At 47.4% G+C, this 27480-nt stretch overlaps 1 protein-coding gene and 1 long non-coding RNA gene across 2 annotated transcripts in view; one reads left to right on the forward strand and one right to left on the reverse strand.

The window, feature by feature from the left end:
• On the reverse strand, window positions 1-10203 carry ACTR1B (actin related protein 1B). The gene is made up of 11 exons (XM_082672087.1): window positions 10067-10203; window positions 8142-8206; window positions 6850-6925; window positions 6397-6522; window positions 5929-6053; window positions 5470-5686; window positions 5256-5348; window positions 4985-5159; window positions 3850-3911; window positions 3557-3597; window positions 1-3362 (listed from the first exon to the last, which is right to left on the reverse strand). Exons 1-11 carry the CDS (start codon window positions 10112-10114, stop codon window positions 3260-3262), a joined length of 1131 nt encoding a protein of 376 aa, XP_082528213.1. The 5' UTR covers window positions 10115-10203; the 3' UTR covers window positions 1-3259.
• The window catches only part of LOC309833650, a 27721-nt gene continuing 9534 nt past the window's right edge, over window positions 9294-27480 (forward strand). Inside the window, exon 1 of the long non-coding RNA XR_014297788.1 lies at window positions 9294-9361. This is a non-coding gene — a long non-coding RNA (uncharacterized lncRNA). The remainder of the gene's footprint in view (window positions 9362-27480) is intronic.

The raw sequence follows: 27480 nt of genomic DNA on the forward strand, positions 1-27480 counted from the left end.
ATCCAGTATAATACAAATATAACCCAGTATAATACAAATATAATCCAGTATAATACAAATACAATCCAGCATAATACAAATATAATCCAGTATAGTACAAATATAATCCAGTATAGTACAAATTTGACCACTGGGTGCTCCTGCCAGTTGTTTCCCGAGTCCTTTAGAGAGGCCATCTTCTTTTTGGAGCACTTTCTTCCTTTACAGTACCACAGGATATTCTAGGCTAGGCTCATTTTATACTTTCTCTGCCCCAGGTCTGCAATTTCTCCAAGGACCTCTGGTTCCTTTTATTGAAGAATGGTATTTAGAAACCAAGATCTGGATACTATATGTGCTTATTGCCACTGGGGTGTCATTGTCTCTAGGCCCTCTGAGCAGACAGGGCTAAGAAATATACACACATATATTCTAACCCATTTACTTCAGTATCTTTCTGTATGTATGATAAAAGCCATGAGTTCATACTACCCCCAATCCCCATCCAACACCACAGGGTTCATTCTAGCCTTATCACCTTCTCATCTGTAGCTTTTTTCCAACAGTGAGAAACCGAGCAGGGCTAGAGCTCTGTAACCACACCATCCCTGCAGGAGAGGGAGTAGGGAGAGTGTTGCTCCGCCTTAAAGGATGGGATTTTGACAGACATTAGGGAAAGTCATTCCCAGCAGACAGAAGACCATGAGTAGAGGCTGGCAGGCAAATCAGGGCATGACAATGCCTAAGCCTAACACAGGGAAGGAACAAGACTCCAAAGGGCCACAATTAAACGCAACAATGCATAGCTCACGAGGGCAATTTCACCAGCAGTTTCGCATCAATTCAGTTTTATTTCACCAAGCAGTGGAGAACCGCCTGACATTTTGGATTAGGAAGTGGCAGAACCAAGGCTATCTGGGCTTTAGATCCAAGGGCAAATGGATTGGGTGGGGATGATGGAGCTGTGGTCATGAGCCAGGGTGGTGGCGGTGGCTACTGTGGAAAAGAAACCAGGTGGGAAAGGCGCTACAGAACCAACAGAACCTGGCAACTGACAGAACGTGGGGAAGGTAAGAGGAGGGAGAAGGCAAAGTGACAAGGCTCTAAGCCTGTGTGCTTGGGAGAAAGTGGTACCGTAAACAGAACCCCAAACAAAGGTTTCTCTGTAAATTCTGTTTCCCCCTTGGGGACAGGCACGCTGTGACCAAAGCCTCACAAAACGTTCTCTGAAGACAGGCCTGGCTCAGTGACGTCTCCCCTCCTGCCTGATCTCTTGAGTTCCGGGCCCTCCCTCAGCCCCACCAAGTCCATCGCCTTCAACACACAGCTATAATAACCATGCGCCCCTGACTGACTGCCCGTCACTCAGGACACAGCTAAAAACCCTCCCGAGGCCCCCTGCATGCTGGCCCCAACTTACCCCTCTGGTTTACCTCACGTTATAGCCAGAGACCACTCACGCTGCCCTGCGCCTTAGCCCCGCTTGGGCCCATGTCCTTTTTTTCTAGCCCCACTGGTCCCAGGCGTCTCCTTGAACTCTTATCTCTCCCAGGAACACCCCCTCTTTCCCTGGCTAACCCCTCCTACACCCATGCAAGTCCGCCTGCCCCACCTGCTGGCTTAGATGCCCCTCCTCTTGGCCCCCCAGCTCTGTACTGAAATGCCCTGTGTATCTTTCTCCCCTGATCTGTGTTTTTAGGGGCAAAGATATGTCTTGTTTACCGCTGGCTCCAAACACAAGGCACCTCCTGGACATACTGTAGGTGTTCTTGATGTAAGTACTTGATGAGGAAGGAGAGGGTAGACACTCTCCACTCACTCCTCACTGCTCCCTCTCCGTCCACTGCCCTTCCTCTCCTCGCTGCTCAGCTTACTCTCTCAGAGCCCAGCTCATCGATATAGCCTTCTACATCTCTCCCATCACCCCGCTTCCTGACTTGGCTGAACTTGGATCCTGTATCAGTGTTGGTCTATTGGCCTCAGCTACATCTGAGCCGGGCAGCAGAGGTGCTCAAACAGAACAGGTGAGGGCGTGGATGCACCCAGCCCCAGCCCCGCCTGCCACAAGGCCCCATCCAAGAATAAAGGGGAGAAAGGCAGCCTGTTCTCCTGGCAGACTGCAGCAAGCGTGTAAACAGGCTGGGGAATTCAGCCACCAGGTTGACAGCCCAGCCTCCTGGGGCCTCCCGTGCCACGTTGCCCCGCCAACCACTGAAATCTCAGGCTTCTGAGCTACAGCCAGTGCCGTGCTGCTTTGGGCCTCAGGGATGGATGAGCAAACAACAGTGCAAAGAACCACAAGAAAACAGAGCCATACACTGGGCCTTGTCCATAATTATTACTATAATGATTTACAAAAAAATTTTTTTCAGGCAACTGTGTTAAATTATTGTACATTTGTGGAAGAGGGAGATGGGGGTCCTGGCCACAAGGTAAATGAAGACCTCTTCTGTGGGAGAGGTGGGAGGAGGAAGTGTGCCCTCCTCACCCCCGCTAGGTCTGACTTGTGATTAAGTGGCTTCCCTTCAACAAATGAAGACCATTCACCCTTCCTGTCCCAGGTACTGGTGTAAAGGACAGGAAGCAGCAAGTCACTGAAGTGCTTTGAAGGGGAGAACGCAACACGCTGCGGCCGCCCAAACCCAGTGCATCCTCTGCTCTGGCTCCAAAGGGTCGGACTCCAGTCCAGACTCCTTATGGGGGACGGAAGAAGACTGACAAGAACTCAGTCTACACCAAGGCACCCATCCAGAAAGATGGGAGAAGAGTGTGAAAGGGTCAGGGATGCCTAGGTGTGGCCCTCCGGGCTACTCTGTTGGGTCAGGAAGAGGAGGTGGCATGAGAAGCAGTGACACACCGGCAGGGAGCTGCTGGCTGCCCCCTCCTCCACCCCACTCCCCAAGGCTAGTTATACAGGCATCCAGGCGCTCTGGCCCTGTCGGAGAAAATGGGGGTATTTGGGTGTCTGGCCTTGGAGCTCGGGGCAGCAGAGAGTCATGGGCCTAATTGGTTCTGCCAAGGGGGACACCCAGAACCGCCCAAAGCTGGGCCCCTCAATTCCCATCTTCCAGCTCAAGCCTCCCATCCATGCAGCTAATGTTACTGTGTGTGCGTGTGTGTGTGCGGAGGGCTGCAGGGAAGCACTGTTGCACCACTTGCCGGGGGTTCAGGGCATGCAGGGGGCCCCGAGGCCTAGTATGTGAACCGGACCAGAAAGGGTTAAGGACTCTGGCTCCCCTTTCCTCCCATCTTCCCAATGCTACACCTTCCTCCTTGGGCACTAGAAGGTTTTACGATGAATAGCCCGCGAGCCATCCTCTTCGTATTCCTTTTTGGACACCCACATCTTCTTAAAAGTGTCCAGCGAGGCCAGGATGGAGCCACTGTGACGAGGGAGGGAGAGCAGTCTTGTGGACCTGAGGGCTGAGCCAACCGCCCTCCCTGGGCGCCCGGAGCTCCACTTCCCTTACCTGGGAGGGAAACCCACCCACCTCCACCTGGCCTGGGCCAACCCGGGGAGAAGTGTCCAGGGCACAGTGGTCTCCTCCCAGAGCCCTCCCCGTGAGCCCCGCCTCACCCGATCCACGTGGAGTACAGCCGTTCCTGAGGGGCTGAGATCTAGAGGGAGCAAGCGGCAACGTGACTGCCCCACCCCCGCACAGAAGCCCCAGTCCCAGCCTCAGGGAGGGGGGGCTTTTCTCCCAGTGCCCGAGGCCAGGCAGCAAGTGCCTCAGCTGGCAGCAGGGGGAGCAGCAGGGCTGGGCTGGGCCTGGAAGGCAGAGGGCATCTGAGGGTGGTTCTTGCTCTTTCCTCCCCGGGTCCAGGTTGCCCAGCACCCCCATGCCCCATGGGGACTCCCCATAACCTCACCTTGATTTTGACGTCTTTGGGGGCAAGCTTCTTTACTTCACTTAGTAATCGGTCGCCAAAGCCTGTGAACACAAGGCTGGCTGAACTGGGGGTCCACATCCGACCCTTTACCACTAGCTCCCCCGCATCCAACCTCTGGTGCCCCAGCCCCAGGTGCTGCCACGCTTGTTTTTGTCATTCTTGCCAGGATTAAGGGTAAGGGCAAGCCACCCCAAAGGCATAAAAGATCCAGCAGCATGCCTACAGGTGGGCCCAGCTTCCTTCCTCAGGAAGGCAGCATGGGATAGAACCCCAAGTCACTCAACTCTGCCCGACCCCTACACTCTCCCTCCCCCGCTGCTCTGGAGCCAAAACCGCCAGAAGCAAAGGCAAAGGCGAATGACGAGTCAGGAGAACACGCCTCCCACTTCTACCCAGCAGATGGGCAAACACACACAGTGTCGGGACGGCGCCGGGGGACTCTCGTCCATAACTGATGGGGGTGAAAGTGGCACAGCCTCTCAGGAGGGAAACTCTGGTGATATCTACCAGGTAACAAATGCACATACACACCCTCTTACTCAGCAATTCTAGTCCTAGGATTTTTCTTTTAGGTATGTTCTCATCACGTGAAGTAACAGTGTATGAGGTCAACCATTGCAGCATCTTTGAGATCAGAAAGAATTTCACCATCCGCAAGGCCATCCGCAGTTAACGGTTAAATGGCACATCCATCCCATACGGCCAGATAAGAGAACTTACACTCTAGGAAAGATCTTCTGGATGTGGTGCAAAGTCAAAAATACATGGCATGGAGCTTCAGTACACTAAGGTCTGTGTAAAAAGGGAGTGCTTATTCATGCACAGGTGTTACCTGAGAAACTAACAATTCCTGTGGGGAGGGAACTGGGTGACCAGGACAATGGGAGAAAGCAGACTTCATCTAATACATTTTAGACCTCGTTAAACTTATCACCTATTTACAAAGTAAACAAAATTTAATTTTAAATCTTTCTCTTAAAAAAAACAAAAACTGAGCACCCAAAAAACCAACAGGAAATGGGCCATCTCCCAGGCTTCTAGGAAGCAGGATGCAGTCTGAGGGTCCAGCTGCCCTTGGCCTCCAAGTCATACTACCACCTCCCAACTGTGGTACCTTTGAAAAGTGTGGAGCCACCGGAGAGCACGATGTTGGCGAACAGCGTCCGGCGAAGGTCCATGTCAGACTTGTGGATGGCGAAGGCCAGCACCTCGTGGAGCCCCTCACTCTCATCCCCTATCAGGTCTGGCTGGAACAGCAGCTCGGGGGCCCGGAAGCGTGCTGGCCCCACCTTGGGAACACAAGATTGAGGCAGACAGGCCTCCTCCTCCTCCTCCAGGTCCTGGCATCACTCCTGCCCCCGCCCGGGGCTGGCCTGGCAACTTACGTCGAGGGTGCTGCCGTCTGGCAAGGTGTACTGCACCTTCTCCGTCTCCAGAGCCTCATCCTTCTGCGGGCTGATGGACAGGTAGCAGGCCCGCTGCAGTGGGCAGGGACACAGCCCTCAGGAGGCGGCAACCGGGACACCCGCACCCAGGGCTCAACCTTACGCCGGGTCCGACCACCCCCCGCCCCGTTCCCCACCTCCTGCCCTGCGTCACCTCTTTGATGGTCCGGACAACCTCAAACTCAGCCGAGGTGTGAAAGTCAACCCCCTCCTTGCGCAGCTGCAGCCGGAGGTAGCGGGAGACGTCGCGGCCGGCGATGTCCACCCGCATGATGGAGTGTGGCATGGCAAAGCCCTCGTAGATGGGGACGGCGTGAGTGACCCCATCCCCTGAGTCCAGAACGACTCCCGTCGTGCGTCCTGTTGCATACCTGTCACCAGGTCAGCATCCCTTCACCTCAGCCACTGAGGCATGGGGACCTCCTCACCCCTGGAAGGGACCCCGGGACATGTGCATCATCTGGTCTGAAAAAGGGACCCGCGGGTCTCCCTAAAGGGACGGTCATCAGGGGGCTGTTTCTACAGGGAAGTCAGATGCCTGGTCATCCCGAGCAGGAGGCTGCCCCCAGGGAGGACGGAGATGGAGGGGCTGCAGGGCTTAGGGAGCACTCACAGGCTAAGCACGGCCTGCATGGAGATGAACAGGGCTGGCACGTTGAAGGTCTCGAAGAACACCTCTGCCGCCTTCTCCCGGTTCTTACATGGGTTGAGCGGAGCTTCCGTGAGAAGAACAGGATGCTGCAAGAGACGCCAGAGTTGCCGGCAGGTGCAAAGACAGCGTGCTGGCGCTGCAATGATCCTTCCAGAGAGCCACCCGCCCCTGTGAGCACATGAAGCTGCGGCCTGCCATCCCTCCCGACGGCACAAGCCCATCATCTGCCAGTAGTTTTACTCTTCCAAAGATCCAGCGCTCCCTGGGAAATTCTGCTCGGTGGCCACGGACTGTGTGGACCCAGGCCCACGCAACACAGAGGTGGCAGGCCCTGACAAAGCCAGAGGAAGCCTGACTGGGATGCCGCGGGCAGGGAGAGGACACCACAGGGAGAACTGGGCCCCCCGGCGGCAGGGGCCGCTGCCCCACCTCCTCGGAGAAGGTCTGCAGCTGGTCCTTGGAGTAGACGTACTGCCAGATGCGCTCCATGTCGTTCCAGTCCCGCACCACACCGTGCTCCATGGGGTAGCGGATGGTCAGCAGCCCCCGGTGCTCCTGCGGAGGGGGGAGGCCAGCTGTGGCACCAGACATTCACCCAGCAACTGCTCCCCGCCCGCCTGGGAGCTGCCCCTTCATCCGCTCGCCGGGTGTCCCCATGCCCCATGACACGTCCTGAACCCAGCACAGGTTCATCTGTCCAACTGCTTCTCAGGCTCTCAGAGCCCAGCCAGTCTCCAAGGCCAGGACCAGAGAGGGTGGCAGATGGCCTCAGAGAACAGACGCCCAGGGCCCTCTCTGGCGGTACAGCTCTGATCACCAGTCAAGGCTCCTGGGACAATGAAGACCCCAAACCCAGAAAAAGGCAGGCTCCACAGGTATTACCTCTGCTTTTGGTCCGATGAAGAGGTCCCCTTCCAGGGCTCCAGCCATCACCCGCATGTGTTTGGGGCGCCCGACACTGCGAAGACAGGAGAGGTCAGGGAGGTGGGCAGGGGGCACAGCTGAGCCCAGTCCAGGAAGACCAAAGTCCAACTCCAATGGTCAAGAGGGTAACTGTACTCAAAGCATCAGAAGGTGGCCACGGGGCAAAGGTCAGAACCTAGGCCTATGGGCCACGGGACTACAGAGCAGGCCTTGGCAGGACAGAAGACTCAGGGTCAGAAGACGAGGTGTCACTTCCATTTCCCACCAGCCCTCCCAGAGACGGCTGAGAGCTCTGTAATGTCAGCCCTGGCAGAGGGTCAGCTTCTGTAGCCACGATGACTCAGCCCACGCTCTCGATTTCAGGAGGGCAGACCAAGGCGGGGTGGCCCCAGGAAACTGGGCTGTGGCTCCCGTGTACACCCCTCTCTCACTCAGTCATTCCTGCCCCTTCCCACTGCCAGGGCTTCCAGAACAGAGATGCAATTCTTGGCAGAGTGGACGGGCTACCATTACAAAATCTGACCCAGGTTCCCTGCACATCAAGAGGAACCTTTAATTACATTCAACGTGAGTTCAAAAGGAAAGCTGAGGCCCCACTGGATGCTTTAGGCTGGCTCTGTCTTGATATAGCCAGCCATTTCAGGGGCCTTAGGACTCCCCCACCCCGGCTTGGGCCACTAAACCCTAAAACCTCCAGTATTTGAGATGAGACACGGCCGAGGGAAAACTTCCCGATGGGCTACAGTGGCCGGAGAAGCACTCCAGGCTTTCTCCAGGTTTCACCTCCCCCTTACCTCTGCCACCACTGGCACCATTCAGGCAAAGACCCTCCTTGACTGAACAAAATATTTTCTAGAGTCTGAAACTAAATGGGCCCTGAAGAAAACATTTCCCGGGAGGAAGGGGTGGCATTAACTCCCCACTTTTTCCTCTGAGTCTAGGTCTCTCTCCTGGAGATGTCTCTCTTTTATTCTTGCTGCTGCTACCACACCCTGTCCCGAGGGGAATGCTGGTGGCTTCTCCTCCTTCCTGGCTAAAGGAGGGACCAAAATCAGCCTCCAAAGAGGAGGGGGAAGCCCAGAGCACAGGTCTTCTCCTTCCAGCGCCCTTAAGAGCAACAGCTTCACAAATCTGGAGTTTTCCCTACAGGTGGGGACAAGAGTTGGCCTCAAAGAGAGCTGTGACACAGGACCCACGTTCTCTACGGAAGCAAACCGAAGGGTTAGGGATGCTGCCTGAGCAACACTTACTAGTTTGGGAAACAGTATTTGGGAATCTGGTCTCCTGCAAAGCCAGCCTTGATCACCCCCGAACCCTGCAAAGAAAGTCAATGTTTAGCTCCCAACATTCACCTCCAGATGAAGGCAGTGCCTTGCCATGGGGAGGGCTGCTGCCCCACCATGGCAGCCCGGGGTGGCAGCCTGAGATCCTGCCAAGAGGGCAAGGCCATTTACAAGTACACCAGTGCTTCAAAACCGGGAGCGATTTTGCATTCCCTCCCCCAAATTTGACAACGTCTGGAGACTGGGGAGCGGGGGCTGCCACTCGCTTCTAGGTAGAGGCCAGGGATGCTGTTAATACATCTTAAAAGGCACAAGACAGCCCCACATAACCAAGAATTATCCAGGCCAAAATGTCACTAGTGTGGAGATGGAGGAACCATGAAGTACATCCTCGTCTGCACACTCCAAGGTCAGCTCCAGGCAGGAGCTGCACAAGCTACTCCCAAAACCCAGCTAGAAGCAACCCATAAGCTTTTTGCAACACTCTGGCCCCCTCCCCTCAGCAACCATGGGCCACATACAGGACCCGCTGGGGAAGATCACTGGGTTCACTGGGACAACTGGCACCTCTCCTCAAGTGGCTTCTCCAGAGACTACAGGAGGACAGCTTGGTCTTGCCACTGCTCCAGCACGGAAGCTGGACTTAGAATATCTTAAAGGGAACCTGGCGTCTAGAAACCTCCCACTCACTGCAGGAATGAGCATCTCAACCCCTCTTCCCATAGATCTCCATCACAACCCTTGGGGTCCGCAAAGCAGAAATAAACATCCCCAAGTTACACAGGAGGGGCTGGAAGCCCAGAGGAACCAAACAGGTTGCCCTCTAAACTCATTAACTTGTTGATTAGCCCGCCAAGTAAGGAACTGGCCTGATCTTTCCTGTAGCCTGATGGAGAGCATCCTCCAAGCCCAGCTCTAGCCTTATTAAACATCCCCTGCTGTGACTCAGGGCACGTACATGGGTACTCCAAAAAAGACAGCCGTTCAGGGATTACAGGGAGACAGATCCCAGAAAGAGAAGTGAGTCATTATCAAAAACTCCAAGGCCCACACACCAGAGGCAGATACCCAGCTAGGGGCAGATCCACAGATCCCTGCCCTTCATTTTCTTCCCGTGGACCAGAAAACATGCTGAGCCCCAGTGCTGAAGGACAAACCACAATGAAGCCAGGCAACTTTCCTCTGAGGTTTGCAAACAATGTTCCCAAACTGCTAAGGGTCCTGGGAAGAGTAGTCCTGAATTCTCTCCACTGCCCTGCCGGCTGTGGAACTTCTGCTTGGCTCGGGGAGCACTTAAGGAGAGGGTCAAAGTAGCCAAGTGGTCAGCCAGGTGGCGGCGGCTATGTGGTGGGCAGAGCTTAACTTGCATTTTCCCCAGTCCCAGGAAAAGGGCGCAGTACGGCCTGCCCACTCTGGTGGTGCTGCCTGGGGTGCAGCACTTGGAAAGAGCTGTTGTAGAGGTCCCCAGGCCAACCTTCTCCAAAAGATGGGGCCAGCAGTGTGCAAGAGGACAGCCAGGGCCACAGCCTGAGAAGGGGTAAAGGGGCTGGGGTCGAAACCTGCCCAGCAACCCCACTCTCAACTGAGAAAGGTCCGGGGTGCCTCGGCCGGGCCGCCCGACTGTCACCCCATCTCTCCGGATGCTGACCAAGGGCCGCCAGAACGATGGGACCCCCTTCTTCTACGGACCTCCCCGCCCGGCTCAGGGAGGGCTCGGGCTGGGGTTCCGCCGCGCCAGCGGGGGGCTGGCCCCGTGGCCCCAACTACAGGGCCAGGTGGGGACGGCCGGCAGGGGTGGCGGGCGGGCAGTGAGCTAGAGGGACCAGCCGAGTCTGTCGGGGGTCCCCGCGTGCACTGCCGCGTGCGCCCTCCCCCCGGCTGCCGAGCCTCACGTTGTCGATGACCACGGGCTGGTTGGCGATGATGTCGTAGGACTCCATGGCCGGGCCGGGCCAGCCCTGCCCAGCAGGCGGGCTGCAGGAGTGACCAACGGCGGCCTGGCGTGCTGACCGGGACAGCGGTGGCTCCTGACGCGGTACCGCGCCCCTCCCTCCCCGAGCGCGCAGCCTACGCAAGCCCGGCGGAGTTTTCTGGGGGGCGGGCCCCGCGGCCAATCACCGCTCCCACCTGGGCAGATTGACGGCGGGCTCCCGGGTCCCGCGGCGGGCAAAGGGGCGGGGCCGCCTGTCCTGGCCAGCCAATGGAGACGGCCCGGAGGAATCGCTGGGGAGCTTCCAAGGTAGGCTGCACCGTGTGGGGGTGACGTCATTGCCCCGCGCTTAAGGAGGAGGCGGTCAGCGAGTGGTGGGCTGCTAGGTCGCCTGTCCAGGGAGACTGCTTTCCCGAGCTTCAGCACCTCCGACCACGCTTCTTCGTGAGCTCGCCGTCCCCGAGAAGACCGGCGGTGGATATTTCCCCCAAAGCATTTCTTTATTGAGCACTGAGGAGGATCCTTTTCCTTGTAAAAATGACAGTTTCGTGGTAACGGTAGCTGGAGTGAATGGAACACCTGCTACGTGCTTGCGGAGCACTCCTACCCACTTTACATAGATTACTATATTACACCCTTGCAATAACTGTATGAGGTATTATTATTCCCATTTTACAGATTTGGGAACCGAGGAGGCTCACGCGTGTGTAACTTGCCCAAGGTTATCCAGCTGGCAGCAGCTGGGATTAGCTTGCGGTCAGCCTCCAGCCGCTTTGGGGTCAACTGCTGCAACAGGGCAAGAAGATACCGAGTCCTGAATTCATTGACCAAACTGAGCCATAGTTATTTGCCGCTCTGTATAACTTTCCCACTAGACTGTGAGATTAAATTCGGTAAAGCTGAAGCACGACATCATACAGAAGAGTGCAGAAATCATAAATGTACATTTCAGTGAATTATTAGCATGTGGACACGCCCGTATAACCATCACTGAGTTTAAGAATCAGAGCATGACCAGCTCCCTGGTAGCCTCCCACCCGTCTCGTTCACTGCCCTATTCCTCCTCCGAGGTGACCACTATCCTGCATTCTACCGGTCACCACAGGTTAGTATTGACTATTTTGGAATTTTATGCAAATAGAATCATAGGTAGGTGTTCATTTGTATTTGGTGTCTATGCATTCATAAAATGGGTCAACGTGCAATTGTTTAAGATAATGAAGGAGTTATATATAATCTGATATGAAATACATCAGGACATATGGCTAAGTCAAAGCAAAGAAAGCCAGTCACAGTGTCCAGAATGTTCTATGTGTGAATGGCTCTGAAGAGTGTATGAGGCACCTTCAAGACTTTAATATGGGAAAGGGGCCACCGTAAATGCGGGGAAATGAAGGGCAAATTCTTTTTACAATGTAAACTTTTAAATTTTGGTGTTTTTAACTTGTTCTGTGTCTCTCTGCTTTGCAAATAAGATCATCTATACCATTTTTTCTAGATTCCACATATATGTGTTAATATACGATATTTGTTTTTCTGTCTGACTTCACTCTGTATGACACTCTCTAGGTCCATCCACATCTCTACAAATGACCCAATTTTGTTCCTTTTAATGGCTGAATAATATTCCATTCTATATATGTACCACATCTTCTTTATCCATTCCTCTGTTGACGGACACTTACGTTGCTTCCATGTCCTGGCTATTGTAAATAGTGCTGCTATGAACATTGGGGTGCATGTGTCTTTTTGAATTATGGTTTTCTCCGGGTATATGCCCAGTAGTGGGATTGCTGGGTCATATGTATATCCACTCTTTTTTAGATTCGTTTTCTTAACCCATTTTTAAGTGTACAGTTCAGTGGTATTAAATACATTCATAATGTTGTGCAACCGTTACCACCATCCATCTCCAGAAGTTTTTTCACCTTATAAAACTGAAACTCTATACTCATTAAACAGTAACTCCCCATTCCCCATGTGACAGAATTTCCTTTCTTTTTACAGCTGAATTATATTCCATTGTATGTATATACCACATTTTGCTTATCCATTCATCTATTGATGAATTCTTGGGTTGCTTCCACATTTTAGCTATTGTAAATAACACTGCTGTGAACATTGGTGTATAAATACCTCTTTGAGACTTTGCTTTCAGTTCTCTGGGATATATAACCAGATATGGGATTGCTGGATCATATTATAATTCTATTTTTGATTGTTTGAAGAACAGCCATACTGTTTTCCATAGTGGGTGCATCATTTTTCATTCCCAACAACAGTGCACAAGGGTTCCAGTTTCTCCACAGCCTCACCACGCTGGTTAGTTTCTGTTTTTGTTTTTGTTTTGGATTGTAGCCATCCTAATTGGTATGTGGTGGTAGCTCATCATAGGTTTGATTTGCATTTCTCTAATGATTCATGATGTTGCGTATCTTTTCATTTGCTTATTGGCTATTTGTATATCTTCTTTGGGTAAATGTCTATTCAAGTCCTTTACCACTTTTTTTTTTTTTTTTTTTTGGCTGTGTTGGGTCTTCGTTGCTGCGTGCGGGCTTTCTCTAGTTGCGGTGAGTAGAGGCTGCTCTTTATTGTGGTGCGCGGGCTTCTGATTGCCGTGGTTTCTCTTGTTGAGGAGCACGGGATTTAGGTGCACGGGCTTCAGTAGTTGTGGCTCACGGGCTCTAGAGCGCAGGCTCAGTAGTTGTGGCGCACGGGCTTAGTTGCTCTGTGGCATGTGGGATCTTCCCGGACCAGGGGTCGAACCTGTGTCCCCTGCGTTAGCAGGTGGATTCTTAACCACTGCGCCACCAGGGAAGTCCCTTTTACCCATTTTTGAATGGGTATTTTTTTTTTTTAGTGGCAATTAAGTCCTGAGTTTATTTTTATTTATTTTTTTGCGGTATGCGGGCCTCTCACTGTTGTGGCCTCTCCCGTTGCGGAGCACAGGCTCCGGACGCGCAGGCTCAGCGGCCATGGCTCACGAGCCCAGCCGCTCCACGGCATGTGGGATCTTCCCGGACCGCGGCACGAACCCGTGTCCCCTGCATCGGCAGGCAGACTCTCAACCACTGCGCCACCAGGGAAGCCCTTGAATTGGGTTTTTTGGTGAGTTTTAGGAGTTGTCTATATTTTGGATATTAATCCCTTATCAAATATGTGGTTTGCAAATATTTTCTATGGGTTGCCTTTTTACTCTGTTAATAATGTCTTTTGATACACAAAAGTTAAAAATTTTCATGAAATCTAATTTCCCTATTTTTTTCTTTTGTTGCCTGTGCCTTTGGTGTCGTATCTGAGATATCATCGCCAAATTCAATGTCCTGAAGCTTTGCCCTATGTTTTATTCTAAGAGTTTTGTAGTTTTAGCTCTTATATTTAAGTCTTTGACCCATTTGAGTTAATTTTTGTATATGAGGTTAGGTAAGAGTCCAATTTCATTCTTTTGCACGTGGATGTCCAGTTTTCCCAGCACCATTTGTTGAAAGGATTTACCTTTCCCTGCTGAAAGGTTTCAACATCCTTGACAAAAATCCCTTGACCATATATGTGGGGGCTTATTTCTGGGCTGTCTATTCTAGTCCATTGGTCTGTAGGTCTGTCTTTATGATATATCCCTTTGTTTTTTTTGGCTGCGCTGGGCAGCTTGTGGGATCTTTGTTCCTCAACCAGGGATGGAACCTGTGCCCCCTGCAGTGGAAGTGCAGAGTCCTAACCATTGGACCACCAGGGATTTCCCGATATATATTACTTAAAAAAAAATAAATTTATTTATTTATTTATTTTTGGCTGTGTTGGGTCTTCATTGCTGTGTGCGGGCTTTCTCTAGTTGAGGTGAGCAGGGGTTACTCTTTGTTGCGGTGCGTGGGCTTCTCATTCTCATGGCTTCTCTTGCTGTGGAGCACGGGCTCTAGGCGCGTGGGCTTCAGTAGTTGTGGCACGTGGGCTCAGTAGTTGTGGCTTGCGGGCTCTAGAGCTCAGGCTCAGTAGTTGTGGCGCATGGGCTTAGTTGCTTCATGGCATGTGGGATCTTCCTGGGCCAGGGCTCGAACCTGTGTCCCTTGCATTGGCAGGCAGATTCTTAACCACTGCGCCAGCAGGGAATCCCCTGATAAAGAGTATAACTACTCTATATCAAATTGAGAAAATTCCCTTTGTTCTCTAGTTAATGGGAGTTTTATCCTGAATGGATGTTTGATTTTGTCAAATGCTTTTTCTGATCATCTGTTGTGATGAGCATATGATTTTTGTATTAACATGATGAATTACACTGATTTATTTTTGAATGTTCAATCAGTTTTACATTCCTGGAATAAATGTCATTTAGTTATGATATATTATCGTTTAAAAAATATTGTTGGATTCAATTTGCTAAAAGTTTGTTAAGAATTCTTACATCTATGTTTATGAAGGATACTGGCCTCTACTTTTCTTTTCCTGTAATATCTTTGTTTGGCTTGTTATCAGGATAATGCTCGTCTCATTAGAATAAATTGGAAAGTACTCTCTCAATTTCAGTTTTTCAGAAGAGTTTGTGTAGAAGTGATGATGTTTCTTCCTTATTGATAGAGTTAACAAGTGAAGCCATCTGGGCTTTGAGTTTTCTTTGTGGGAAGGTTTTTATCCAAAAATTCAATTCCTTTAATATGGAGCTGATTTCTTTTTAAAAGAAAAGCAATTGGGGCATCCCTGGTGGCGCAGTGGTTGAGAGTCCGCCTGCTGATGCAGGGGATGCGGGTTCGTGCCCCGGTCTGGGAGGATCCCGCGTGCCGTGGAGTGGCTGGGCCCGTGGGCCGTGGCCGCTGGGCCTGTGCGTCCGGAGCCTGTGCTCCGCTGCGGGAGAGGCCACAACAGTGAGAGGCCTGCGTACCGCAAAAAAAAAAAAATGTGTACTGGAACCCAAGTCCAGTGCTATTTCCCCTAGAGCAGGCCAACTGCAGGATGTTTCTCTCAAATACCATGCATGAGTGTATCGATTTAAAAAGAATTACATGCAGATCCAGTGAAAGATTGGCTCACAGCTAAAGTTTACTTTCCCATAGGTTATCCTCAACAAAAGAGCTTGAGAGATGCCAACTTTGCATTGAGTTCAAATAAGCGAGAAGAACATTTGGTTAAACTATTTGGTAAGTAATCTCCTCACGTGAAACTGTCAGGCTGTATGAAGAGTCTCATGCGTGTCCGTGGTGGTCTCCCAGATAACCTTTCCTGCTACTCTGATGGGAAGGAAAGTGCTTTGCTTTGAGGCTAGAACGGGTTCTCTAAGTGTCAGAGTCTCAAGAAATTAAGAAAAACATAGAAGATAAACAGTTGGAAAGGATTCTGCTCCTCAAGCAGGGGTCCATGTAGCAGCAGCAGGGCCGCCATCTAGGATCTATTGGAAAAGCAGTGTCAGATCCCAGCTCAGACCAGCTGCGTCACATCTGCCTAGTTGAGGTCCCCAGTCGAATTCTGCATGTGGTAGAGATGGTGAGGCCTTGAGGCTGAGATAGACCTTCTCCCAGGTCCTCAGCCCTAACTGAGCATGAGAATCCCCTGGGAGATTGTTAAAAAGAGACACGTGATCAGATTTCCTGACATGGGAAATCTACCTTTGCATCAGTAGTTTTTAAAGCTCTCCAGGTGATTCTAGGCTGGGACTCATTGATCTATTCCAAGCCTCCCAGGTAAACTTGAGAAAAACCAAGGCCTAGATAGAAGATGGTTGGGTACGAAGCTCCAGGAATACATCTCTTCACCGAAGATAGAACTGAGCTGGCAAGATCTATCTTAAGCAACTATTTTGGAACAAGAGATGAACATTTGCATAGTCCAGTAAAGAGCTTGATGAAGAGGTTGGTAAATTTTAGTGAATTTCAGTGTTCCATGTAGATCCTACCATTCTCCATCCCCCAGCCCCATGGCAGGTAGCCAAGTGTTTTGCAGCCCACATTCTCAGTGTGGCTTCCTGGTGCCAGAATCTGGGTGTGTGTTGATCACTGCCTTTGACCACTGAGGGCTGGCACTGAGGCTGGCCATTTCACATGATAGTTTCACTATCATGACCTAAAGAACTTCCAAGAAATTCTGTCAAAGAGATTAAAAAGACAGTATTTTTTGTTTTTCTCCTTTTGAAATATAGACACTTACGGAAACCTTTGTCAGGCCACCGAGTGACTGCAGACGTAACAAACTGGAAATTCAGCACCCATACACAGTAAGGAATACACACTTTGCCAGAATAGTTTGGAGAAGTCACAAATGCATGGTTCCAGCCCTCAACAAGCCGAAACTGTCCATCCCTGAGGAGTGGGAGAATGAGATTTCCAAAGTTACCCAAATAGAATGTGTAACTCTCAACAAAAAAAATTGTGAAACATACAAAGAAACAGGACAGTATGGCCCATTCACAGGAAAAAAAAAAAAAAAAAGAAATAGTAAGAACCCATCCCTGAGGAAGCCTAGGCACTGGAATTATTCATCAAAGATATTAGATCAACAGTCTTTAATATATTTAATCAGTAAAGGAAATGATGGACAAAGAAGGAAATAAGGAAAACAATGTTTGGACAAAGTAGGAATATCAGTAAAGAAATAGAAGTTAGAAAAATGAGCCAAAGAGAAATTCGGAAGTTGAAAAGTACAGTAAGTGAAACGAAAAACTCACTGGAGGGATGTGACAGCAGGTTTGAACAGGCAGAATTAAGGATCCCTGACTTTGACCTGGGACACTTGAAATTATCCAGTCTGAGGAGCAGAAAGAAAAAAATGAAATGAATAAACAGAGCATGAGGGGCTGTGAGACACCATCAAGAGTACCAATATATACGTTTTAGAAGTCCCAGAAGGAGAAGCGAGCAAACGACAGAGAACATATTTGAGGAAATAATGCTCCAAAACTTCCCAAATCTGATGATTATACACATCCAAGAAGCTCTACAAACTCCAGGCAAGGTAAATGGAAGAGACCGACACTAGAGCACATTATAGTCAAACTGTTGAAATCAAAAGACAATCTTGTCAGCATGAAAGAGAGAAGCGACATTATGTACAAGGGATCCTCAATACGATTAATGGCCGATTTCAACACAAAAATCATGGAAGCCAGAAGCAGTGATATGACATATTTAAAGTCCTGAAAGAAAAGTACTGTCAACCAAGAATTCTACATCTGACAAAACTATTCTTTGATCATGGAGGAGAAATTAAGACATTTTCAGATAAATATAAGCTAAGAGATCTGCCCTGTTAGAAATACTAAAGGGAATACTTCAGACCGAAATGAAACAATACTAGACAGTAACTCAAAGCCATAAGGAAAAAAATAAAGAGTAGCTATCTTATTTTCCAGCAAAATAGATTTCAAATAAAAAAGTTTACAAAAGACAAGGACGTTATATATTGATAAGGGTTCAACACAGAAAGAAGATATAACAACTATAAACACATATCACACAGCAACAGAACCCCCAAATATATGAACCAATAATGGAAAGAATTGAATAAAGAAATAGTTCTACAATAATAGTTGGAGACAGTAACCCATTCTCAATAACACATAGGACTAGAAAGATAATAAGGAAATAGAAGACTTGACCAACAGTATAAACCAATTAGACCTAACAAGCATGTACAGAACACGCCACCCAACAACAGCAGAAAATACATTCTTATCAAGTGCACGTAGAATGTTCTCCATATGTTGGCCACAAAACAACTCTGAATAAATTGAAGAAGATATAAATCATATGAAGTATCTTTCTTGATCCCAATGGAATGAAACTAGAAGTTTACAACAGAGGGAAAACTAGAAAATACACAAATATGTGGAAATAAAGCAACAGACTCTTAAATAACCAATAAGAAATTAGAAATTACCTTGAGATGAATGAAAATCAAATACGACATACCAAAACTTATGCAGCAAAAACAATGCTAAGAGGGAAATTTATAACTATAAATGCATACATTAAAAATAAGAAAGATCTCAAACAAATAACCTATCTGTATACTTTGAGAAATAAGAAAAACAATAGCAAACTAAATTCAAAGCTAGCAGGATGAAGAAGATGATAAAGAATAGAATGGAAATACATGAAACAGAGAATAGAAAAACAATAGAGAAAATCAATGAAACCAAAGATTGGTTCCTTAAAAAGATAACAAAACTAACAAATCTTTAGCTAGATTGAATGAGAAAAAAAGAGAGAAGCCTCAATTATTAGTTAAGAATTGTGGGGACATTACTATAATCACAGAAATAAAAGGGATTATAAGAGAATACTATGAACAATCATATGCCAAAAAACTGGATAACTTAGAAGAAATGAGCACATTCCTAGAAACACACAAACTACCAAAACTGATTCAGAAGAAATAGAAAATTGGAATAGACTTGTAATAAACAAAGAGACTGAATCAGTAATCAAAACCTCCTAACAAGGAAGAGCCCAGATTCAAGTTGCTTCACTGGTGAATGCTACCAGACATATAAATGAGCTAACACTAATGCTTCTCTAACTCTTCCAAAAAATTGAAGAGGAGGAAGCACTTCCTAACTAGTTCTAAGAGGCCAGTATACCCTGATACCAAAGCCAGACAAAGACGTTTTAAGAAAACTACAGAGCAATATCAGTTGTACATATAAATGCAAAATTCCCCAACAAAATGCTAGAAAACCGAACCCAACATCGTATTAAAAGGATTATACACCAGACCAAGTGGGATTTATTCCTGGAATGCAAGCATCGTTCAACATAGGAAAATCAATCAATGTAATAGACTACATTAACAGAATGAAATACAAAACCACATGATCATGTGAACTGATGCAGAAAAAGCATTTCAGGAATTCTGGGTTTGCCCTTCTTCCATGTGTGCTGTTAAAGAGGCTTCAAGGGCTTCCCTGGTGGCGCAGTGGTTGAGAGTCCGCCTGCCGATGCAGGGGACACGGGTTCGTGCCCCGGTCCGGGAGGATCCCACATGCTGCGGAGCGGCTGGGCCCGTGAGCCATGGCCACTGAGCCTGTGTGTCCGGAGCCTGTGCTCCGCAACGGGAGAGGCCACAGCAGTGAGAGGCCTGCGTACCGCAAAAAAAAAAAAAAAAGAGATCGGTACTGTCTGGCTGATTGATTGGTGGTCAGTAACCATAACTGAATGAATGAACGGATGCACATAGCTCTTGCAGTCCCACTATCCACGCTTTCAGGAATTCCCATCTAGGAATGAGAACACTTTTCTCTTCTTGGCAGGTGCTCTGTGTCTCTGAATCCAGCCCCACATGTGTGGAAGGGGAGTGGCTGCATCTGAAGTTGGGTGGCTGGTGCAGGGTTTAGAAGGATCCCATCACCCCCCTAGGCCTACTGACCCACCCAGTGCCAGGCCAGTGTTGGCCTTGGCATTGGTGGGCCACTGATAAACTTGCCAATTTCTCTCTGAGCAACAGTTCAGGAACTTGTAGGTCAACGCATTCATCAAGGAAGGGGATGTGAGAACTCACCATCTTGAATGAGTGAAGTAATGGTTAAACTTTTTGTGTCCTTATTGTCAGCATTTATTCCATCAGGCGAGTAGACCACCCACCAGTATACCAACAACCTTTGAAAAAGGACTCAGAATATACACAAAATGAATGGAATTTGTGATGATTATTTTCTGTTGCTTTTCAAAGTAAACTGAGAAGGACAAACAAAACTGCTGTCCCCAGGGAATAGTAGAAGACTGAAAACTTTAAAAGGGAAGGAGAAATTAATATAGTTCAAAAAATGTAATCGTGAAAAATTAGGAACAGTTTATAAACAAAGAGCTTTCTGACTAAAACTCTGTTTTGCTTTATTTTTACCCTCCGGCCTTCACCCATATTTATGGGCCATCCTGGGGAAAGTCTCAGAGATGGGTCAGAATGACAGCACGAATAAGAAGGAAAATTATGACACTACATATCATGAGATTTGGGACAAAGTTTCTAGCTACATATCTTTAGTGGGCAATGTTTACTGCCCCGGACATCTAGTGGAATCAAAATTTTTCAGAAATGATTTATGTTATTGGAATTTCTCTTCCCCAGAGAAGGAATTTTAGAGTGTAATTTCACATATTAGTTGAGTTTGTATTATTTATTCACTGTATTTATAGACTGCTTTACAGGGAAAAATATCAGGTCTCCACTGCTGGTATTAATATGCCTGTATTTACTTCACTTGAGATTAAATTCTAGAAGAAACAAGAAGAACAGCAGGCAAAACAATTACAAAGAGAGACACAAAAGAAAGCAAGTATATGTCTTTAAAACTCTTTAAGAGCACACTTTTCTATAGGCCTATGTACTGTATTATAGGTACTAAGTTATCATTTTACCGTTCTTTAAAACAGCTACTTGTGCAGCAAAGACAAATAGAGATATGAAGGAAAGAATTGTCTGAAATCCTCTCTATAACCTCCAAGATGAAAGTGTAACTATCCTTCTATTTTGGGGAAATCCCTCAACTTCATGTGTCCGACAGGTTCTTACTCTCTGGAGGCTATTCAGAGGACAGGGACTGGAATTGCAAATGGTGTTTATACCGTTTCTTACACCGGGAGCCCCGAGCGGTGTAATAACTTTCCGCCAAACACGCTTTATACTTCCACGTGCGTGACCTGGTTTGAGGCCAATCTCAGCCCTGGGTGAGAGCTGGTGCAGTCTTTAGTATCTCATTCCACGATAAGACCAAGGACAAAAAAAATCACTTGCCCTAGGCCCAGCCGTAGAAATAACAAAAGTGATGAACACACTCTTCCCTTTAAAGCAGCTTCATATCATTATTATGTTTTAAGTAACACTTTGAGAATTAAGGCAGGTATTCGATCACAGGTCATAAGGATAGACATGGGAATCAGAAATTGTCAGCAGAGTACATTAGTGCCTGGGTAGCAGAGGAGTGAGAACTTGTTGGAATACTGCATACAGATGTGAATTCCAACTTCTGAGGTTCCTTTCCCACAGCATCTGCCTGGGCTCCAGCCTCTGCAATCAGCAATCAGCTGGTGCTTCACTCTACAATAACATATAAACTTTCAAACACACATTTCCAAGTACAAGTTGAATTCTATGTTAGCATTTCAACACTGGATTAGGAGTTTGGGATTAGCAGATGCAAACTAGTATATATAGGATGGATAAACAACGAGGTCCTACTGTATAGCACAGGGAACTATATTCAATACCCTGTGATAAACCATAAAGAAAAAGAATTTAAAAAACACTGAAAATATGGGCCCAAGGGGCTTGTAAGGGTATACTGATAAAAATTTTTCAATTTGTTTTCATGTGTTTTATCATCACAGGAGCCAATGTTGATGGGAATTCTGAATCAGAATTTTTCTTTGGCAGCATGGACAGAATTTCCAATAATAGTAAATGCAAATAGATAAAATTGGAGTTAGGGGTCAATAAGTGATACCTCTTCTTCCTCTTGCCTGAGTTCAGAACCAAATGTGAGACTAAGCTAAGGGTCCAGCAGATGGAGCTCAGACAATTCTCTCCAGGAATACTTGGCTGGCTAATGTGGGTGCTTCACCTGGAACTAGGAAGAGTGCTCCAGTCACTGGTAAGGTTTAGGATACCCTTGCCTTCTCCAAACCCCCTCCGTGAGAGAGTTTGCTTTTGTAAAATTCACAGCATAGAGGAGCAGATCAAAACGTTTGCTCTGTGCAGAGGGATAGAGACAGAGAGACAGAGGCAAGGAGAAAGGAGCCAGTAACAGGCACCTGAATCCCTCTCCCAAACTGAACAGTGAAGTCTCTCCCCTACCCCTGGGGGACGGGGCTAGTGAGGGGCTGAGCACTTTCTGGAAGTGGTACCCCAGAGGCGCTCTCTCCATCAAAGCAAAGGCTCATCTCAGATCCGATTATGATGGAAGCAAATGGGCTCTGAAGAGGAACTAGTTCCTCAGGATGAGGAACTAGAATCCCATGCATCATTTCTTCCCTAGACAGATATAAAAATTTAAAAAGAAAAATAGGGAATTCCCTGCCGTCCAGTGGTTAGGACTCAGTGCTTCCACTGCAGGGGGCATGAGTTTGATCCCTGGTCAGGGAACTAAGATCCTGAAAGCCATGCAGTGTGGCCAAAAAACAAAACAAAACAAAAAGGCCAAATATGTCACTGTCTGAGTTGGTGAATATGTGGTCTTTCCTGGGTGCAGGAATAGGAACTAGGTCAGTGGTTCCCAAGCCCAACTGTGCATCAGCCGTGGGGAAGAGGATGTGGAATGGAAAGAGCTTATTAAAAATCCGTATTCTTGGAACCCACCAAGAATCTCTAGAAGCGGAGTCCAGGTTCTGCACATCTTTGCATATTCTCTGAGTGACTTGGATACGGTTGGCCAGATACCAGCCCCTGGTGTTTGGAACCATTGGCTTAGATGGTTTTCAGAGATCAATTTACCACAGAAGTCTCTTTAAAATGAATACTTCTAGTATCCCTGAATTTACAGTACACATTTCCTTCTGTAAATTGCATGATAATCATAAATTAAATATAGTTGGGCATCTCTTTGGTGCCTGAGTCTCCGCTGGGAGAAGTGAGAGGATGCTTTTGTGCTGAGGACCACACATGGGCTAGAATGGCTTCATCAACACAGTCCACATCATCCCATTTTTCTGTGAAATGGCTACCCATTTGTCCCAACACCATTTATTAAAAAGTCCATCTTTGCTCCAGTGACCCGAGAAGCCCCCTTTATCGTATACTGAATTCCCATAAGTACTGGGTCTTTTCCTGGGCTTTCTAGTCTAAACACTGGTCTATTGGTCTCTGAACATGACAGTACTACACTGTTTTCATTACAGAGGCTGAGACAGTATGCTTTCATGTCTTGCGGGACTAGTCCCCTTTGGGCAGTTTTTGTTTTTTCAGTGTTTTCCTGGTTATTTTTGCATGTTTGTTTTCCCCATGAACTTTAGTATTAACTTGTCTAACTTGATTAGAAGCCTGTTGGTGTTTTTATTGGCACTGCTTGCAATTTATAATGCAATTTCACTTTGGGGAAATGGGTAGTAAGTCAAACCTATCCTAGAAAAGGGGAGGTTTTTCCAATTTCTTTAAGTTTACTTTGAGCTCTTTCAGTGTGTGTTAAAAGTTTTCCTCATGTAGATTTTGTACATATCTTAAGTTTATTCCTAAGTAATTTAGTCTTCTGTGTCATTGTAAAGGGGGGTTTCCCTACCATTATATCCTCTACCTAATTAGTGTTTTGGTGTAGAAAGGCAATTGACTTCTTTATATTAATTTTATTAATTTATTTATTTAAAAAATTTATTTATTTATTTATTATTTTTGGCTGTGTTGGGTCTTCGTTTCTGTGCAAGGGCTTTCTCTAGTTATGGCAAGCGGGGGCCACTCTTCATCGCGGTGCGCAGGCCTCTCACTGTCGCAGCCTCTCTTGTTGCAGAGCACAGGCTCCAGACGCGCAGGCTCAGTAATTGTGGCTCACGGGCCCAGCCGCTCTGTGGCATGTGGGATCTTCCCGGACCAGGGCTCGAACGCGTGTCCCCTGCATTGGCAGGCAGATTCTCCACCACTGCGCCACCAGGGAAGCTCTGTATATTAATTTTATATTCGACCACCTCATGCAATTCTAGGTTATGCCATTATATCATCTGAAAATGGAAATAGTTTTACTTTACCAATTATTTGTGCTGCTGATTTCTTTATCATGTCTAATCGTCTATGCTAATACCTCTAGGACAATCTTGAGTACTAGTGGAGATGCAGTGGGCATCCTGCCTTGTTCCTGCTCTTAGAGGAAATGCCTTTAGTGTTTCCTGATTTAGACGCTGGTTATAGAACTAAGATGACTAAGGTACATACATATACACACACATAAATGCATACATACATACATATATACATATGTGTACATATATTCACATTGAGAATGTATCTGTCAATTTCTCTTTGCTTGCATTTTTTTTAAAAAAAATATTTAATTTATTTATTTTTGGCTGTGTTGGGTGTTCGTTGCTGCACATGGGCTTTCTCTAGTTGTGGCGAGCGGGGGCTACTCTTTGTTGTGGTGCACAGGCTTCTCATTGCGGTAGCTTCTCTCGTTGTGAAGCACAGGCTCTAGGTGCGCGGGCTTCAGTAGTTGTGGTACATGGGCTCAGTAGTTGTGGCTCACGGGCTCTAGAGCGCAGGCTCAGTAGTTGTGGTGCACGGGCTTAGCTGCTATGTGGCATGTGGGATCTTCCTGGACCAGGGCTCAAACCCGTGTCCCCTGCATTGGCAGGCGGATTCTTAACCACTGCGCCACCAGGGAAACCCTACTTGTGTGTTTTTAAAAACAGGCATGGGTGTTGAATTTTGTCAGGATCTTTGTAACTATTCATATGATTTAATTTTTCCCTTAAGTCTACTAGTATTGTATATGATATTAATGGATTTCCTAATATTGAACAAACCTTGCATTCCTAGAATAAATCCCACTTGATCATAGGGAGATTTGGTGTGTCCAGTCACTATTCAGGAGTCCTGGGCCTGGTTCCAGCTTCTGTCCTGCTTCAGTGTATCCTGGGAAGTGGGGTTCCTTTAGCCACCAAGGAAGCAGTGGGCTGCAAGTCCTTGTGTGGGAATGCAGACCAAGTCACAATTTAGAACTTCTAAATATTGATACATATGATGGGTGTGTCTCCATCTGTACTCTTGCGCTAGTCCCTGCAAATGTTAGGTGTGGCCTGTCCAGGAGTGCACGTTATAGTACTAGAACACCCTGAATAATAAACACAATTGTTCATTGTTTAAATGTAATTAAGTGATCTACTTGGGGGACACACAGCTTACTCTCTAGCTTGGTCTTTTGATTTGTAAAGCAATTCCTTCTGTTAATTGCTTTCAAATAAGGAACTGCTATTTTCCTTCATAGGAACCAGGACAAAATGTTTGTTCTTTTAACATCAGAATTAATTTATAACCTCCACCTTTTCTCTGCATACATTATATTCTACTGAATGCCTTATTGTATTTAGGACTGTCTATTTCCCCCTTTAAATTTACTGGTAATCATCCTTCTAGTACATATGCTGAAATGACCATAAGACAAATCATAACAATAACTGTTGCATTCACTAGACTGTCTTTCCCCAGGGCTGAGGAGTTAAGGGTCTGATATAAGGTAGGAGCTTAATAAGATTTGCTAAAGGAATAAATGTGTGAATGAATGAGTGAATGGTACATTCTGAAAAAATAATAATCACTGTTATAATGATAAAATTAATGTACAGTGAGCACTGAGTACCAAAGGAGTTTTCAACTACACTATTTAATGCCCACAGCAGTCCTATGTGTGTAGCATCATTATTACTATGCCCCCATTTTCCACATGTAGATACTGAAGTTAAGTAAGTTGCCGGAGGTCAAGCAGCTAGTAGGAGACAGTGCCGCTGTTTGAATGCCTGTAAGACACACCAGTTACACTTGCATAATTTGTATCCCTTTTAAGGACACCTGGAAGAACTTTTAGGCAGAAAGAGTTTCACAGACACCACATTGAACAATAATTTGCAGTTCTTATGACTGGTCCTTAGATTTTCTCACTAGACCAGATGCCCAGTGTACCCAGGGCAAGACCTCCTTCTGTCTTCTGCTGAGTGGGTTCCACCTGTGCTGCTGATGTGCTCGAAACGTTGCCAGTGGAGAACAGGGAGGGTAGCATTTTCCTTTCAAGTAGTTGCTGTATGAAAGAACTGTCAAATACAGATGCTGACAGTGAGTATTCCTGTCCCCCTCCCCACCCTGGTTATGACACTGGAGGGGGCCTGGAGTCCCTGATACCCCACTGAGCTTGGTCCCCTGGAAAAAGTATACCATTCCCTCGTAGACTTTGTGGCATGTCCCAACTGGCCATGTTGGTAGATTTCTCTAGGACTTTTGCATGTTCCCAAAAATGACATCACCTTCTCGAAAAGTGTCCTTCGGTCATCAGCCTTATTGCTTTTTCTCCCTTCTCGGAGCTTTACTCGATGCTTGACCACTTCCTAAGCACAAAATGGATTTATTTTCCTCTGTCTTCCCAGATCCCCAAGGCATGCAGCGATCGATCTAAATTTGGCTTGAAGCCAATTCCATATTTTCTTTGTTAACAAAGGATCACATTACAAATTGATCATCACACTTATCTTGATAATCCGTGATGTTGGGTTTCTAGGAGCCTCCAAATTAGAAGAAATATGTAGACTAGAAATCCTCCCTTGGGACTATACTGTTAGGTTGACTCATTTGATCTTACTGTTTTTGTAGGTCAAAAATGGTCAAAGATCTCCAATTTCATGTGGCTAAACTTAATATCTTGGAAGTCCTTCAGGGGTCTCTGCTTAATGGTACAGGTTGCATACCCACGTCCAGGCTTCCTGCAGATCGTAGATGCCTCTGTAAGGGTATCACTTCTCTCCATCCACAATTCTTGCCCCAAAGCAGAGGTAGCTGATTAAAATCCTCATGTTCACATGGACACAAGTGAATGTTTCCTTTTTGTTCAACTGTCTTCCTTGGAATTTTATTCCTGCTGTGGTTTTAAAATATCTCCACAAATTCTTTGATACCCCTCCCTCTGAAAGACGGAGCTTCATCCCTGTCCCCTTGACTGTGGGCTGGACTTGGTGATTTGCTTCTAATGAACAGAATATGGCAGAAGTGATGATGTGCCACTTCATAGATTAGGTCGTAAAAGACCTTATGGTTTCCGGCTGGCTGGCTCTTCGGTTAATTGCTCACTCAGAGGAAAGTCAACTGCCATGTGAGGACACTCCAGCAGTCCTAAGGGGAGGCCCCTGTAATGGGGAACTGAGCCCTCCTGCCTACAGCCAATGAGGAGGTGAGGCCTTCTGCCAACAGCTTGTGAGCCATCTAGGAAGCAGACCCTCCAGTGCCTTTCAGCCTTCAAACTACTGCAATCTTGGCCGACCAGACAGGCCTAGCCGGTGGTTCTGGCTCAGACTCTTTCATGAGGTTGCAGTCAAGATTCTTGAAGATTCCTTCTCTTACTCAAGACCAGCTGTCGCGCTCCTTCCCTGTGGTTGGCACTGTGCCAGGAACTGGAGAGCTAAATGGGGCATTCTTGTCTTCCAAGAGCTCACAGCTAGTAAGACAGTCAGTCTCATTAATAATCATTGGACGTAAACATGCTAAAATTGAAAGTATGTTAAAAGTGCTTTAGGTTATACTTGCATGGAGCTTTGGGAGATTAAAAGAGAGGCAGGTCTGCTTGATAAGGTGTTTTGAGTAGGTGAACAAAGAAGAGGCCTGAGGAGGCCCTGCATACAGTGGTGAAGGTGACACCCCACAAGAAAAGAAGGCCGACCAGGCCCCTCTTCAGAGACCAGGAGCTGCTCTGAGGCTACTCTGTGGGGACCAGGAAATCCC

The sequence above is a fragment of the Grampus griseus genome, assembly GCF_964374135.1.
Source record: "Grampus griseus genome assembly, chromosome: 15".
Classification (NCBI taxonomy): Eukaryota; Metazoa; Chordata; class Mammalia; order Artiodactyla; family Delphinidae; genus Grampus; species Grampus griseus.